The following is a 15,815-nucleotide window of genomic DNA, read 5'->3' as shown; positions in this document are numbered from 1 at the left end:
CTCCGACATCTTAATACCCAAACCCTTCCAGCATGTGGAGTTGAGTTCATTCAAGCACCAACATGTCCTCAGAATGTTTTAAGTGAGTCAGCCTCAAGATACGTACAAGACACACTTGTATCACACTGAACTCCACGAGGGAGAGACAAAGTCATACTCTGACTGCCTTTGGGCAAACAAGATATGAGAAAAATCAGCTCACAACGTGGCCTCGTTTTCCGGCTTCCCCAGTTACACCAACGGGACCTGAGGGGCCCGGAAGTCCCTGAGGACCAGCCAAACCCTCTGGACCATGATCCCCTCTGTCTCCCTGCAAAGGTATCAAAAATTGGTTTCTTGCAACATTCAAAACCTCTTATAAATTCCATCCTCTTTCGATCTTACCCGTTGTCCAAGAACGCCTTCTTTGCCTGGCGGACCATCTGAACCAGCGGGGCCCTGTGGATCAAAGACAAGCATAAAGGCGCAAGAAACGTACTTGGACAACCACAGACACAGATTGAAAGACTACTAACATCAGGACCAGGATCACCACGTGGTCCATTGGCACCTGGAACGCCAACTGGTCCCGGAGGACCTTTGTCTCCAGTTGATCCAGGGGATCCCTGTTTTCCTGGCAGTCCCTAAAAGTAAAAAGGACTCTTAGAAAATGGTGAATGCACTGATCAATTTTGCTATATAACATCAAATGTATGGAAACGTCGTAACAGAAACAGATACTGACTGATGGCCCTGGGAGACCTGGCATTCCCCGTTCTCCTCGTACACCTGGAAGACCCACAATGCCTCTCTGCCCTGTAGTTCCCGCTGGCCCTGGAGGACCATCAGGACCCTGAAGCAAAGTTCCCAAACACAATATTTAATACTGAGAAATTCCAACGTTAGCTCATTGAGCTTGTTCTGTATTTTAACTGCAAATTGAATAGGTTTATTGTACACTGACCTATAAAAATGCTAACGAAGCGACACAACACTCGTGTTTTAATTCAAATTCAAAATTGTGTGGAGACCATGTTAAGATAAGATGGTGTAGTTCAATTAAAAGTATTTTCCCCAACAAAAGAGTCACTACAACCGTAGGGCCGTCTTCTCCAGAATCTCCCTTGTCTCCAGAGCTTCCCGGAGGTCCTGGTGGTCCTCGCTCTCCTTGTCTTCCATTTGCTCCATGGTCACCACGAAGACCAGCAGGACCCTCTTTTCCAGGTGCTCCCAGTGGTCCAGGTTCACCAATTGGACCCTGAGGGGATCGTGTGGTCATGAAAGGGAACTTGATCAAGACTGTCACTATATTTGTTATGGTCTATGCGCAACAGTTGTCCGCAAGTTGAAAACTGCATTGTGCTTCATGCGTCCTTACTTGAAAATGTATCATATGAGCTACACTCCTCCCATTCAAGCAAATAACCGCTAAATCCTGACACATATTTGGTATTCCAGATTGATCTGGATTGTCTGAAATATGTTAGACAGGTGGCAATACTTACAGTTGGACCTGGTGGGCCAACTCTTCCTGCAGATCCAGGGAAACCGGTGGGCCCCTGTGGACAAAACATGACGTAAGATCTGTCTTGCAATGGGTCATTGTTATTAACTTTCCTCCTTTTGCTCACTGAGGGCTTTATGATCAGTCACATGATCAAAAAATGTTTGTGATTATAAAATTCCCATACCGGTGCACCCTGTGTTCCTCTTCCGCCTTTCAGTCCAGCGACACCAATCGGCCCCTTGAAAGTGAGATCAAATATTTGACTTGTATGCAGGAAATGCTTTGATTAACATTTAGAAAGGCTGTTGGCTTGTCATTGTTATAACGTACAGGAGGACCATGAGCACCAGCTAAGCCTTGGGGTCCAGGGGATCCAGCATCTCCTTTCTGGCCAGGTTCCCCTGTCTCTCCTTTGACTCCAGGTTGGCCGTCGGGACCCTGTGATGAAATAGTAAAAGAGGCACCAGACTTATTTTAAAACACTGCCTTGGGGTTATGTTCCTGTGTTCTTGAGGCAATAAATGAGAACTTACAGGCGGTCCAGCAAAACCAACTGAACCAATTGGGCCAGGGTCACCTCTGGCTCCCTGCAAACGATGAGCAAATAGTCAGCCTATATTGTCCGCAGTAACCGAGACTATGCAATAAATTGCACATATGCAATTAAAGCTTTGGCCACGTATACTCACAGGCACTCCTCTAGAACCTAGAGGTCCAGCAGGTCCTTTAGGTCCAGGTTCTCCCTGAAATATGTCACATACTTACTGAAATTGCTCCAGATACATTGTCCTTTGAAAAGCAGTCATAGGTTCTGAAAAGCACTACCTTTTCACCACTGGGCCCTGCAGGTCCTAATGGGCCAACTGGTCCAGGTGCACCCTGAAAACACAGGAAATGCACAGACATTTAGGCCCCGTTGCCGTTCAGTGGTGAAAGCCGGTAGAGATAATATCATGGCTTGGGCTTGCATGTTCTTTTTTCTGCGGTGGGCTTTGAATCATTCCATTTATGGAAACACAAATTGAACTTTAGGTCTTCAGAAACAAAAAATGAAAAACAAGTTCATCTGTCGGAAAAAAAAACTCCCAATGTGACATGGGTCGAGAATACAAATGCTCACCCTTGCTCCGTCATTTCCAGGTGTACCTTCTGAGCCTTTCTCACCAATGGATCCCTGCACAAAAGACACCACAATATTGCGGTTGCTCACTTTGGGTTGTACTCCAATTACAACTCCATTCATTTCAACTTGCTTTCACGAGTGAAATCAAATGGAAAATAACGGGGGGAAAAAAACACTTACTCTGTCACCTTTCGGTCCAGATGGGCCAGAAATGCCTCTTTCCCCTGGCATCCCCTGAAGACCTGGAGGACCCACATCACCAAGGGCACCAGCAGGACCAGGACTACCCTTCATGGACAAGCAGAGATTGTCACTTCAAGACAAAATGGCTCCTTAGCTAATTTAGTGACTGTAGCTAACAGACCTTGCTATCAAGAGAACAACCTAGTACGAATTTCAAGTTGCATCTTGACTGTGCAAGAGTGATTTACCTTTGGCCCATCGGGACCAGGAGCTCCTGGGATTCCCTTGGGTCCCTGCAGACCAACTGGACCCAGCTCGCCTCTCTCCCCTGGAGTTCCACGCTCACCCTGCGGAAGAAACCCAACCAGTTCTCACCGTCTTACTCCACCACGCATTAACGTCATTCTGAGAAGTGAAGTCCACCTACCCTAGGTCCAATTTGACCAACTGCACCAAGCTCTCCAGGAATACCCTGAAAGAAAAATATCACATGCATGCTAAGCAAACCTGTTTATCACTCAAAATCATCAAATGTTATGATTGTAATCACTAATAAGATAAGGAATGCGATTGCATCCATTTCTAACTTAAATTATACTCACTAGGTCACCTGGTTTCCCGGATTCTCCAGGGGGACCTTGATTCCCTGGTAAACCCTGATTAAACAATAGACACATCAGTACCTGATCTATTCTGAACAACATTATATCTTTTGACGTGTAGCTCTGTCACAAACATGGCCAATACCTTCTGCAGTTAAATGAGATACTTGGCTGACCCACCTGGAATCCATTTACACCTGGGGGTCCCTGTTCTCCTCTGTCACCCGCAACACCCTGTTGATTGATTTAGTATTTAGCACTTTAGTCACTTCTGATAATGGTAGCGGAACCAAAATGACTTTAAAGGTGATAGCTCTTACTGATGGGCCTGGTGGACCGGCAGGTCCAACCTCTCCATCTTTTCCAGGAGGACCCTGAAGGACAAAAGCACAAAGGTCAGTCCTGCAAAATCTAATTGATGTCATAGTCGAGTTTCAAGACAAAAAAAGCAACATTCCAGCTTACTCACCCTTTGACCAGCTACTCCAGCAGATCCTTGTTCACCTGTCTTTCCCGGATCCCCCTTTTAAAGGCAGCACATATTTGGAATTTGAGATCAACACGTAGGTGAAACTGGTAGCTGCAAAGTGGCACTTACATTAAATCCCTTGGGGCCTGGTATTCCCATCGTTCCTGCAGGTCCTCTGTTGCCAATGGAGCCCGCAGGGCCTGGGCGACCGTCTTCACCGGGCCCACCCTAAATGACAAGCCAAGCCATACATAGACTTAACCCAATTCACACATATAATGTCAAAAGGGATAAAGGACATTCACATACCACTGGCCCTGGCTTTCCCTCGGCCCCCTGCACTCCAGGAGTGCCAGTAAGACCCTTTGAAGAGCAGATTGAAAGGTCAGCGATGGAAACGTTCAAGCGATGGACAAATGCAGACTGCTGCTAAAAATGTCAAAGTTGTCAGTGTTACCCTTGCACCTGGTAGACCAGGTTCTCCTGTACGACCAGGGTCTCCTAAGGAACCCTTTGGTCCTGATGGGCCTGATATTCCACGGTCTCCCTGAGAACCCTTCAGATAAAAATACAATATAGATGGCATTTATGATACGTACACCATAATCACACCGACAAATGTGTATATAAGGTAACTTGTAATGGAGTCGGGATATAAAAGAAGAACTCTACCTTGGGTCCAGGCAAACCATCAGCACCGGGGAACCCTCGATTACCTGGGGAACCCTGTAAACACAGCCCAAGTTGCCTTTTGCTTACCGGGTTTCCAATCATGTCAGAGACAAACACCGCTAATAAGCATACGGTAGCTTCGAGACTTCTAAATGCCCAAGGTTACGGCCTGAAGATGAATGATCACTCACTCTCTCACCAACAGCACCAGGGGGACCAAGAGTTCCTGGGTCTCCCCGAGGTCCCCGCTTTCCTTCCTCACCCTGGGGGCCAATCACTCCCTGGGATCCTGGGGGACCCTAGGAATATGACACCGGATGGGAAATGAATGACAGACGGCAATAATAAAGCACTTTCCGACCTCTGCGGCACGGCACGTATGACCAATACAATGTATGAGATTATCTTACGAGTTCTCCTTTAGGTCCGGCCTCTCCCTTAAATCCTGGTACTCCAACATCTCCCTAAACAAAAACAGAATATGAATCAAAAGGCATCACCAATTGGGAAAATGCAAAATCCAACCTGATGCAGTCAACGTACCAGTTGTCCTTTGATGCCAGGCTGGCCTGTGCTTCCCTGAGGTCCGGGAGGTCCAGAGGGTCCAAGATGCCCGCCTGGGCCTTGTTGACCAAGGTTTCCCTGCAATAATTCAGCCTTGTAATCCAAGCCTTTTCACACATTTGATTTCAATTGGGTTGTTTTACATACCACTGGGCCTTTGACTCCTGTGCCGCCATCTGTACCCATGGGTCCCTTTGGATGCACAACACGAGCATTTGGGTAACAGGTCATAAGAATATTGCATATGCATACAAGTCTTTAGAAGTGATCAAAAGAAAATTCAAAATGTTTCCTGTTGTGAGAAGTGTGACATGAAAGTAGGCATTACCCTGAGGCCAACTGCTCCAGGTCTCCCCAGATGACCAGTCTCTCCTCTTTGCCCTTGAGGGCCCTCTGGACCCCGTACACCAGTGGGGCCAGGTTGCCCCTATGATACACAAACACAGATGAAATACAAGTACATAGAAATCAATTTTTTTTTCTTGTTTTTAAATGATAAAGCGGATCTCCTTGAGCATGTGATTGGAAGAAAAAACGTGTTCACAGAACTTGCCTTCATGCCGGGTGTTCCCGGGTATCCAGGAGGGCCACTGAGACCCAGAGGACCCTGCGAACCAATACAAATTGCAGACAAGGTTATGTTCAACCTCCTCCTTAAATTCAAACGGGTGAATGCTGACTTACAATTGGACCTGGTTTTCCAACGTTACCAGGTAGACCACGTTTACCCTGAGAGCGGAAAAGAGACAAACACAAAAACTCCGAGAGTCATAAAATGAATTTGGCCTCATACTCAGTAACGCCTGCTGGTGTGAAGGTATCGTGGCAGAAAGTTTCCCCAGAAATGATTTGTTGCATACCGCTGCGCCACCAGGGCCAGAGCGGCCCCTTTCTCCAGGCATCCCAGCAGGACCCTGTAAACACACAACTTGATTGTTTATACTGTCCTCCAATTCCAACGTGTCCTTTGGTCCATAAATTCCAGTATTTAGCAACATGTGTGGCTAATTTGCACCCAGAAACACAACGCAGACTCATTGGATAATTAGCCAAGATACTGACCATTGGTCCGGGTGCTCCCATTGGACCAGGTGGGCCTATGGTACCCTGAGGAGACATTAGAAAAATATTGATCATCTTGTTGCCCGATCCAAAGTGAACATAAGCCTTTCAGGTCTGCTTAATATGGATAAGGTTTGCCAAACCAACACCAGCCTGATCTTACCTTGGATCCAACAGCTCCATATTCTCCTTTTTGCCCAAGAAGTCCTGCATGTCCCTAATGAAAACGATGATACGTCATTTTAATTGGTATAAATGCAGGAAAAACATATTGTATAAATTGTAGAGTCTCGGCATCACGTTAACCAGTGAAAACACTTTCACTCACTCTGTGACCTTTTAGCCCAGGAGGCCCTGGAGTACCTGGAAATCCTCTTGCTCCCTAAAAGGAGTCCAAATATTGTTGGTTCATTATGACTATCCTTCAACACAGCACAACAGGGTCAAATGTTCATACTTGGGAACCTGGGAAGCCAACTTCTCCGCTATTTCCTGGCTTGCCTGATTCACCCTGTGTGAAGACAATAGGTCAACAAAGACTGCTGCAGTTTGCAGTAAGATATTTCAGGCTTAACATACGTCTTCTCCTGGTTTCCCTGGGGGGCCCTCGGGTCCTCTTTGCCCAGACGGACCCTAAAAATGCACATTTACGTTGTTAACATCTGGACAACTGCATAGTATCCGCTCATGGAAAATGGAGAGGCCGTTATACCATGTGCCCTGGATCGCCAACATCTCCTGAAGGTCCTTGTGGTCCAGCCTGACCCTTTTGGAGACAAGAGAAACAAAGATTCGAGAAAGGTGCAAGCAGCAATGAACAGGTCCTTGCAACTCCTTTTTTTTGTAGAAAATGTTGATCCACTTCACAATTTGGCATCGACTGTCTGTTTCCTGTTGGCTCTGCGGTTGTTCCCGAGTAGGCCTTTCACAAAGAACGAGTCGTGAAATTCTCCTGAAATTACTGCTTCAAACCAAAATGGCTGACCCCCTGTTTTTTTTTCCAAGTATGGGTCCAGGAGACATTTTCATTTCGTCCCGTTTTGACAAACATCCCCACCAATAAGTGACAACTGGTAAAACTGCTGTTAAAGATTCCAGAGGATGCCAAAGAATTTTAGGGGTTAGGGTGAAGACAACTTTTAGTTCTAAAAGTACCGTACATGTCAGGTATTATAATGTGCAACATGTTCATTGGGATTCAAAGACACTTGCAGCAGCTGATGACTTTTTAGGCATATTGAGGGCCCCAAAAGGTGGTCACAATATTGGACTTACAGGGGAACCACTTGGCCCGGGAGGTCCTCTTGCTCCAGCTTCACCCTAAAGCAAACAAAGAGTTGATCCAATAACCGTTTTCATTTCAAGGATAAAAATAACACAATTATGAACTTTGTGGAGGAGGGGGGTTCAAAGCAATGAGTATGTTTCGGGGAAATATGTTTTACGGACATCTTACCCTTGAGCCGGTCAACATGCTTTGCGGTGCATTCTTTCCTTCCAACACTCCGGCCATCTGCGAGCCGAGACCCTGCAGTCGAAGCGGACCATGAGTCGGTGTTGACATGAATAAGGGGGACGGAAAGGTAGCGCAAAAGGATTCTCTTGAGCTCTCTGTATGTGGAGCATTGGAGTTGCCGGAGGCTCGTCGTCATCACTTACTCCGGGATGAGTCGGGTGTCCAGGAGGTCCAGATTCACCGGGCTGACCCGGAATTCCCGGCTCTCCGTCGTAACCGGGAGAGCCTCGCAGTCCCTGGAAACAAACGAAAGACTGTACTCGCACGGCCTGAACCTGGGTCATGTTGCGAGTCATCGTCTGGTGATCCGTCCAGGGGGTAAGGTTGCCTCCCACCCTAACGTTGTTTCCAGGGCAGACGCCGCAAATGCTATGGAAAATAAGCTTGGCCGGCCAAGATGACTCTTAGCTCCGGTTTCCTGTCTTTTTCAAATGAACCAGGTTGATGTTCCCTGATGAACAAACAAGGCTCTAAGCCTCAGCACCCTTTCAGCATGGACTGATTGCTGCTCTGTGACTGTGTGTTACCCATTTGATTGACTGTCAGCCAGTCAGCCTGCCAGGATTAGCTCCGGCTATTCCTCCAAATGTACAAAATGGATTGAGGCAAGGATTTAAGTGTCTGTGACTTACAGGCCTTCCTTTGTTTCCTCTGGGTCCTCTTGCTCCTGGACCACCAGGTGGTCCCTATGAGAGGCAAAGACGTAAACATGAGAATGCATTGTACCTTGCAGTGTGTGTACCATCTGTAGCCAAGATGCTCACCATAGGTCCAGGACGACCTCGGATTCCAGTCACCTGCAGATACACCCGGTTAGATTTGGCTTTTCTTTTCTTTATGGTCTGAGGTGATGTGTTAAACAAAGACCATACTCACGATTGGGACCTCACCAGGCTCTCCTTTCTGCCCCTGCGATCACAGACAGACAAACAGATGAGACCAATCAAGCAGACCAAATGTGCGCTACACTTGTGTAAATGCCGTTGCCTACCTGGTAACCTCTGCCCCCACCTACAGACAAAACAAAAGCATACATTAGTAGTTTTCCCTGAATGCATTGTTTGTGTAAGAAGGGACAAGTACATGAATGGGCCAGAGCAATTTTACATTGCCAGAATGCTCTATTTGAACTGAAACGGAGACAAAATTACTTGGATCAATATTCATGATTAGTTTCAGGTTGACTATCTCTCACCATATGAGCCGCCGCCGCCCCCGCCACCACCTCCGCCGCCGCCACGGCTGGGGGTTTCACTCTGGCAAATGGGACAGCACTCTCCCTCGGGGACGACCACCTTCTCACAGTTGCTCAGCTCCTCGCACTGGATGTTGTCGCAGAGGACCTGGCCGTTGTCGCAGACGCAGAGTCGGCAGGGCTCCGGCTTCCAGATGTCCCTGTTGGGGAACACTTGGCCATCTGCTTTGCAGCTGCCATCGCCTCCTAGGAGCACAGGAAAGGCCTTGTTGGAGCTGCTGGCTTGCGAGAGGAGGATTGTGCCATTTGAAAAGCCTCCGAACGCTCAAACTAACTTCCTATTTATTCGTCATATAAAGAGGAAATGGGCATTTTTATTGCTTGCATTCAAGCAAGCAAGCAGTTGGGTATCAGGGGGGGACGTTCCATCGTTTCAAGACGTCGCGTTGATTAACAGCCAAGTAACACATTAAGTGTCAAATTTCTACCATGTTGGAGCTCAATCACTCTCATGGCAAAGGCAAAAAGGTAAGCAAAGATGCAGCGTTGGCACAGAGTTGTCACTGGTGAAAGTTGTCAACGTCAAGCCTGCTTGCTGCAACTCAGCTGCTGTGTTTTACAATAGCGAAGAATGCAAAGATGCTGTGCACAGGAGATTTTCCCTCCAATTACAAACAAAGAAAACAGCCAAGCAAAAGGTTTTAGCACCCATGCTCAGGTAAAACAGGCGGAACCTGACGTGATGAAAAAAAGCTTCTGGAAAATGTTTCAGCTAAGCTCCCAGTTGTTAGACATGACATCATTTCCTCCCGAGGATTCGTCTCTGAACTGAACTCATTGAAGCACACCAGAGAAAACCTGCTCAAGCGTTCACCACCTAACATTGCCGTCTTTGAAGAAAAAGCACAAAGCACGACTCTGATGACTCTTTGCTATCTCCTTGCAAAATGGATGTTGCCATGATTGTGGACAATAAAAAGACCACAATGTCAAACTATCAAACAAATCACCACTGGTTCCTTCTCCAGCCCCCAAACAGCAGGGAGAAGCTCAGCTGCAGGTAAGTGTTGCCAGACCACCACAGGGAGAGCAAAGTTGCCTGGCTTGTTCTTAAAGCAGCCAATGCTTTTAGCATGCACGAGCAAAACGATCCGATTTTTACATTCCAGCGTTCAAATAAGTGCTCACGGTTACAGCAGGCGGAAACATTTCCAGCTGAATACAAAAACAAGGAAAGCCATATCCGAGAACGTGAGTGCAAATGGAATTTGAGCTCGTCGTGCCTGGACATGATAAGACCGTAACGCGGGGCAATTAAAGGCCGTCCGTTACATGCACTGAATAGGAGTCTATGATTAAAAAATGAAAAATCTTCATCAATCATTTTTGTGTGTGTTGCAGGTGTGGAAAAATCTTCCAATCACCTTGACTGCCATGACACGTCAAGCTCATGTACAACTGGAAAGGGATTTTAGCCTGTCAGAGATTCTCGGTATTCCACAACAGTGCATATTTCACGGAAGCGCCTCGCGGTTTGCAGTGGGGTCTCAAAAGCCCGACCGCAAGTCTGGAAGAGCGAGATGTTCCGCCCCCCCGCCCGTGTCCCTCACTTTTCCATAAACGTACGAAGCACAGCTCGCTAATGACAACGAATAAAAACCATCCATGTGTCAGCGTGATGTGGATTTTCCACCAGGCATCTCACAGAGGAGCCATTTTCCTCTCAGCGTCAAACAAAACATGGAGTCGGGAGCACGACCTGGGTCTCGCGATTTTTCGTGCCCTAAAAGACCAATGTCGCTTATATCTTTGCTGGCCTTGCAAGCTGAGTACAAATCATGGCAGACAAAGCCAAAAGCAACCCCGAAGCAACACGGCCTTTGCCGCCGTTCGCTCAAGCGGCTGCTTTGTTTTAGGGCTCTGGCCGGCCTGTTTAGCTTTGTAATGCGTTGAGGATTTGCCGCATTACTGGCTGTTGATAAGGCTTAGCGGCCGAGGTTTCAACACGCTCCTCTGCTTGGCCTCTCCAAACAAAAGTTGACGTTCTCCAGAAAGGGAGGAGCTGTGTGCCAGGAAAGTTGAAACGGTGGACAGCTTACATGTTCAGGCCCTAACCCTAACCCTAACCCTACCCCCCCCCCCCTTCTCCAAAATGTCACTGTTTACGAATGGCCATTCTTGATCTGGTTTGCCAAGATGGCGCCTTGAGAATTGATCGACCAGCGTTTTTACAAAGTTAGACGGGTTAGCACGGCCAGCCATCTATTGGTTTGGCGTCAGCTCACAAACTCAAAGAGCGATTCAATTGCATAGGAATACCGGTGTAGATTTATGAGCCCTCCCCTAAGAATCATTTTCTTTGGAGGGAGAAAGAAAACTGGAAAGATAAATCCACCACTTGTGACAGTTGTTGCAGGGTGTGAGAGGTGTTGTGACTGGCAGGAGGAATGGTGCCTTGCCTGAAATGAAAAAGTCTACAAATGTCTCCATGGGCTCGGTCTCCATTTTGTTATAGTTGTGAGAAAGAAAAGCAGCTGCTGGGATTTGGTGCTCTCATGCACTGCATCGTATTGTAGGCCAGGCCAGGAATGCTGGACCACTGGCAAATATGAGATTACATTCACATGTTTGTATTTTGCATTGACGAAGCATTTCGTCATTCACTTTACAGGAGCTACCCGACACACCACGTCACACGACGTAATGACTGACGCTCGAGTCAAGCAAGCGGCGCCAAATAAAGTACGAGTCGTTTGCCGTACTCGGACAATGTTTGTCCGAAGGCCGAAATGATCCGACAATGTTGATTTAATTCTTCTTATCTGAGCTCAGCCTTGCTATTGCTATTGGGTGACAAAAGCCGACACGCTCGAGGGGATTGTGTATCATCTGCAAAGAAAACAGAAAGCGTACGCTTTGCCTTCACGCCGCCTTGGTTCAACAACCAGTACGTAGACCGCCATTTCCAAGATCCCGACAACAATGTCATTTGTTAGCCCATCTATGGCGTTAAGCGTGATTTAAGCTAATGCGATGGATGCCATGTGATTGGTTGAATTACACAAGGTTGAATTCTCCTTGTTTTATGACCATAAACTCAACTCAAATCAACAGTTTCCAGGCTGTGTGAATGCAGAGGAGTTGCAGCGCTTGTTGGAAGCCCCGCCCTTGCTCTCCCCTCCCCTCCCCTCGTCTCCAACACTCGCATACTTTACACAACATGTCATGCACATCTGTGTGGGCCGTGACAAGGCTTTGCTCGTGGCCGACGCAGTCACCCCCTCTGCAACTCTTTCTGTTGTTTACGTTGAATTGTAACACATGAAACAGCCAGAGGAAAGAACAGAACAAGTTCGGAAGAGTGTGTCAAAAACAGAGATGAATGCCCCTTCCTCAGGAATGTCAATAATGGCCGTGGGTCAGTTTGACCCATGCGCTCGTTCCACCGTCCAAAACATAAAAGAAAACCGATTATTAGGCGTTTTACAAAACAAAGACATGAGCTCCAAATGATGGGAATCGATCATTGAACCGGGTCATAGTGACCCAGGCCCAATACTGTCGTTCCGGAGCGCCGGCGTTGTGCCCCAGACTGTGCTCAAATAACTCAGCCCTTCTACATCCCGCTGAAAAAGACAAGGCACGCTTTTTGGATTCATGTCACCTTTCAAACGTGTCAGGAAATAGCACCGTGTCCTACACACCAGGACACGAGGACCTTCCCCAAAACAAGAACAGTAGGGTAAGGCTTTGGAATTGGATTCAGAAATGTCATTGCTTCCAACTAGAGCAGGCTTTTATGGGTCAAACACAAGACTGACGTGGATGCCTTGGTTTTTATCGCTCTTGCAAAGACGTCAGCTTGAAACAGGGGAATCCTCCGGCCAAAAGCGCTTCCCAATGGCTTTTGCAGGTGTTCGGCCGACCGACAAACGGGAACATCTGCATTTCTGTCAAATGCCAGAAAGGGAAACACCGACAAGAGGAACCTTTGGATGGATTTGCGAAAGACATTTGAAACAACGCTAACGTCAAGCCAATAACAAAATGGGATTCCGTTGCAAAATCCATGTTACAAGACGGTAGATGGCGTTGGATGAAAGAACAGAATCTCTTCGCATCGGTGAGAGAAAATCAAAGGTGTCTGTCCAACATGCCGCAGAGCCCAAACACACGGACCGCATTGCAAAGCTTCGGCGGCCGGCGCGACCTCGCTCGGACTCCCGCAACCTGTAATCATGGCCTCCGCTCACCACTTTGTGGCTCTCGTCAAAGAGAGCTTGACTTGTTCTGATTGACTGCCACAAAGTCGTGAACATCTGACGCCATGCCTTGCTGGGAAGAACATTTACGCTCATGCCGCTTGTTGCTATGACGACGCAGTGACGCGTTCAAACCGATCATGTCCCGATTGGTTTCGGTTCGTCAACATTTTGCTGTGGGAAGAAAATAAAATGTGCCGTTTAGATTGTTGGTGGGAGTTGAGAGTTTTGGAGAGTGGCAAGTCAAGGCCAACCAAAAGGGACGATGCCTAAGACAGCTTGTCATGCGTGGGTTGAAAGCCTCCATTTCAAGTTGCCCTTCCGCATATCTGCCCGGCGACGGGGGCCCTTTCCTTTGCTAATATTTTCCAAATAGGGCCAAAGCGGCGAGTTTGAACATCTGGAAAGCATCGCTTCTCAAGTTCTACCCCCGTCACCCCCCGCTCCCCCCTCCGCCCCGGCCTCCATTTGCTGACTGCAATCATTTTGTTCCCGTCAAGCGGCGCTCCTCACGTCTGTCGCTTCGGCCGCCGAGAAGAGAAGAGACGAGGCGAGCGACACCTCGACTAACGTGGCCCCTTTGGAACAAAGGCCTCGAAGCCAAAGTGTGCAACGAGACCCCCGTCAAGAAACGTGTCACCGAGCCAGAGCTGTGCTTTTAATGGAAGCCGTCTGCCGACCCGCTCCAGTTCTGCCCTTTGGCCCGTGAGAAGCGGCGCGATTGTGGTGGAAAAACAACTGGAAACAATTTGCAAAAGGCCCAAAAAATGAGCTCATGTGCATTTCGTTGATTTGGAAAAGCAGTTTGGAGCCCTTTCATTCTCTGAGAGGAGACGTCAACGTGAATATAAAATTAATTAATCTTTTGGTTGAGCTCTTTAGTAGTTATTTGCATTTGTCATTTGGAATAAGAGGAGATGCGTTTCTCCAAAAATTCGAGAAGCCCTCATCAGTCATCCAAAAAAAAAAAAAAACTAATCACGTGCAAGCAAGCTGTCCACACGTGCACGCATCTGACTTCCATCCAGCACCATGTAAGCGCACTAACGTGAGCTGGACCTTCAATGCATCCCGCCAGGTTCTCGCAAATCTTTCCAGCAAACCCGTTGCCCTCCACACAACTTTTTGGACTTTTCTGCCAAAAACGATTTGGACAGAAACGTGTCAGCTTGCAGCAATGCGGGCCTCATCGACGGCCGACCGCACGCGCTGCACTTTTCCATCTCAAAAGTTTCGTCACCGTTTCTTGATCTTTCTTCTCGTGGCAGTGTTGCCATCCAATAATAAGTTCAAGTTAAAAAGGTGAAACATATTTTCCCTTTGGACGCACCAGAGATCTCCACCGTGTCCGTGGAAGGATTACTTCAAGAGCCAGTTGTGCTACAAGGTTAGGAAAAAGTACAGGAAAGGAGCCATCCACTAAAATGTGATTTGGTACATTTGTGCTTTGGATTGTTTCCCAGTAAAGAGCGAGCTTGATAGCTAGTCTACACCAATCTTCTAACGACAGCACCTCCAAAGCTAAAATAATTCAAAAGGGCGACATTTCCTTCAAAATATCCATAATAGCCTACATTTACCACAAGGTGGCGCTCTATCATCAGAATTGTGCGAAAACAGATTCAGTTGACGACAACTTCATTACAAAAAAAATGAACCAAGTGACATCATCACTGTGTGACGACGTCATGAGATCTCATTCTACTACCGAGGAGGAAAAAAAAAAGCACAGGTCAGCTAAAACAAGCACACTCAGGTGTTCCACCCCCACCTAGAGACTTTAGCAGACCCCCCAACTCAACGCCCGAGTCCTCTTGGGCCTTCCCGTGACTCAGAGACTCCGGCCCATCTTCTCCCCCAACGTTCCCACCCCGCCCCCGCGCCTCCCCCAATCCTCAAGTCCCTTCCCTCACATCTGCCCCAAATTAACATAGCAGCGAGTCCATGTTCCCTCCCCGACGCCTTAGCAATGAAATTGTCTTTGCAGATGTACAATGTAGCGCAATGGTGGGGAGGGGGGCTGCTGAGGGGGGGCTGCGGGCTTGTGGTAAGACAGAATGAATGTTCCAATGATGCAAGTTGTGCAAGAGTCATGGAAAACCGCAAAGGTGCTCGTTTCCTTCTTCACTTGCAATTACTGACAGATGTCCACATTTGCTCACACGCTCATCTCGGACATCTCCTAACGTCCGACCTCGAGAACTCGGAAAAAACAACTTTTTCATAGCTCATCCGACACAACGCATCCCCCGAGCATCTCCTGCGGCCAAGCGGGTCGCCCCGCATTGAAAGCAGCGCCAAAGGTCTTGTTTGACATGAAAACAAGAACAGCACTCAGCTTTTTCAGCAGCCCAGCAATCGGAAGATCAAATAAACAGTGCGGGGAGGGGGGGGGGGGGGGGGGGTCACTTGACTTACCATCATCCTGGCTTGTAACAATCAAAACCTGAGCGCTGGAGAGCAGCAAAAAAAGGAAAGTCCTCAAATGCACAAAATCCATCATGAGCGAAAAAAGGGGGAAAAGGGGAGAAAAGAAAAGAGGGGAGAAGAAAGAGATGAGCTTATGACTGCATGAATAGCAAGCAGCCTCTCTCCTTGTAAGCGGCGAGCAGACCCAACCCAGACTGCCTGAGTGCTCCCTTCCCGTCCCTTCCCTTCTTTTCTTTTTTTTCTTTTCTGTA

At 47.7% G+C, this 15,815-nt stretch overlaps 1 protein-coding gene across 1 annotated transcript in view; it reads right to left on the bottom strand.

Moving 5' to 3' along the window:
* col5a2a (collagen, type V, alpha 2a) overlaps positions 1-15,815 on the bottom strand; it is an 18,552-nt gene extending 2,737 nt beyond the window's left edge. Inside the window, exons 1-46 of the mRNA XM_061286221.1 lie at positions 15,553-15,815; positions 8,873-9,118; positions 8,669-8,688; positions 8,554-8,586; positions 8,442-8,474; positions 8,310-8,363; positions 7,821-7,913; positions 7,618-7,689; positions 7,437-7,481; positions 6,874-6,927; positions 6,741-6,794; positions 6,619-6,672; positions 6,490-6,543; positions 6,325-6,378; positions 6,162-6,206; positions 5,960-6,013; positions 5,784-5,828; positions 5,653-5,706; positions 5,428-5,526; positions 5,247-5,291; positions 5,079-5,177; positions 4,946-4,999; positions 4,727-4,834; positions 4,536-4,589; positions 4,321-4,419; positions 4,173-4,226; positions 3,993-4,091; positions 3,864-3,917; positions 3,715-3,768; positions 3,575-3,628; positions 3,395-3,448; positions 3,220-3,264; positions 3,041-3,139; positions 2,790-2,897; positions 2,607-2,660; positions 2,312-2,365; positions 2,176-2,229; positions 2,020-2,073; positions 1,817-1,924; positions 1,671-1,724; positions 1,485-1,538; positions 1,076-1,237; positions 725-832; positions 516-623; positions 385-438; positions 203-310 (exon numbers count right to left, since the gene is read on the bottom strand). Of these exons, the coding sequence (XP_061142205.1) occupies positions 203-310; positions 385-438; positions 516-623; positions 725-832; positions 1,076-1,237; positions 1,485-1,538; positions 1,671-1,724; positions 1,817-1,924; positions 2,020-2,073; positions 2,176-2,229; positions 2,312-2,365; positions 2,607-2,660; positions 2,790-2,897; positions 3,041-3,139; positions 3,220-3,264; positions 3,395-3,448; positions 3,575-3,628; positions 3,715-3,768; positions 3,864-3,917; positions 3,993-4,091; positions 4,173-4,226; positions 4,321-4,419; positions 4,536-4,589; positions 4,727-4,834; positions 4,946-4,999; positions 5,079-5,177; positions 5,247-5,291; positions 5,428-5,526; positions 5,653-5,706; positions 5,784-5,828; positions 5,960-6,013; positions 6,162-6,206; positions 6,325-6,378; positions 6,490-6,543; positions 6,619-6,672; positions 6,741-6,794; positions 6,874-6,927; positions 7,437-7,481; positions 7,618-7,689; positions 7,821-7,913; positions 8,310-8,363; positions 8,442-8,474; positions 8,554-8,586; positions 8,669-8,688; positions 8,873-9,118; positions 15,553-15,637 (3,300 nt within the window). The 5' untranslated portion in view covers positions 15,638-15,815. The remainder of the gene's footprint in view (positions 1-202; positions 311-384; positions 439-515; positions 624-724; positions 833-1,075; positions 1,238-1,484; positions 1,539-1,670; positions 1,725-1,816; positions 1,925-2,019; positions 2,074-2,175; positions 2,230-2,311; positions 2,366-2,606; positions 2,661-2,789; positions 2,898-3,040; positions 3,140-3,219; positions 3,265-3,394; positions 3,449-3,574; positions 3,629-3,714; positions 3,769-3,863; positions 3,918-3,992; positions 4,092-4,172; positions 4,227-4,320; positions 4,420-4,535; positions 4,590-4,726; positions 4,835-4,945; positions 5,000-5,078; positions 5,178-5,246; positions 5,292-5,427; positions 5,527-5,652; positions 5,707-5,783; positions 5,829-5,959; positions 6,014-6,161; positions 6,207-6,324; positions 6,379-6,489; positions 6,544-6,618; positions 6,673-6,740; positions 6,795-6,873; positions 6,928-7,436; positions 7,482-7,617; positions 7,690-7,820; positions 7,914-8,309; positions 8,364-8,441; positions 8,475-8,553; positions 8,587-8,668; positions 8,689-8,872; positions 9,119-15,552) is intronic.

The sequence above is a fragment of the Syngnathus typhle genome, linkage group LG9 (assembly GCF_033458585.1).
Source record: "Syngnathus typhle isolate RoL2023-S1 ecotype Sweden linkage group LG9, RoL_Styp_1.0, whole genome shotgun sequence".
Taxonomy (NCBI): domain Eukaryota; kingdom Metazoa; phylum Chordata; class Actinopteri; order Syngnathiformes; family Syngnathidae; genus Syngnathus; species Syngnathus typhle.
Note: the sequence above shows the minus strand (reverse complement) of the source record. Positions and strands in the feature narration are given on the sequence as shown.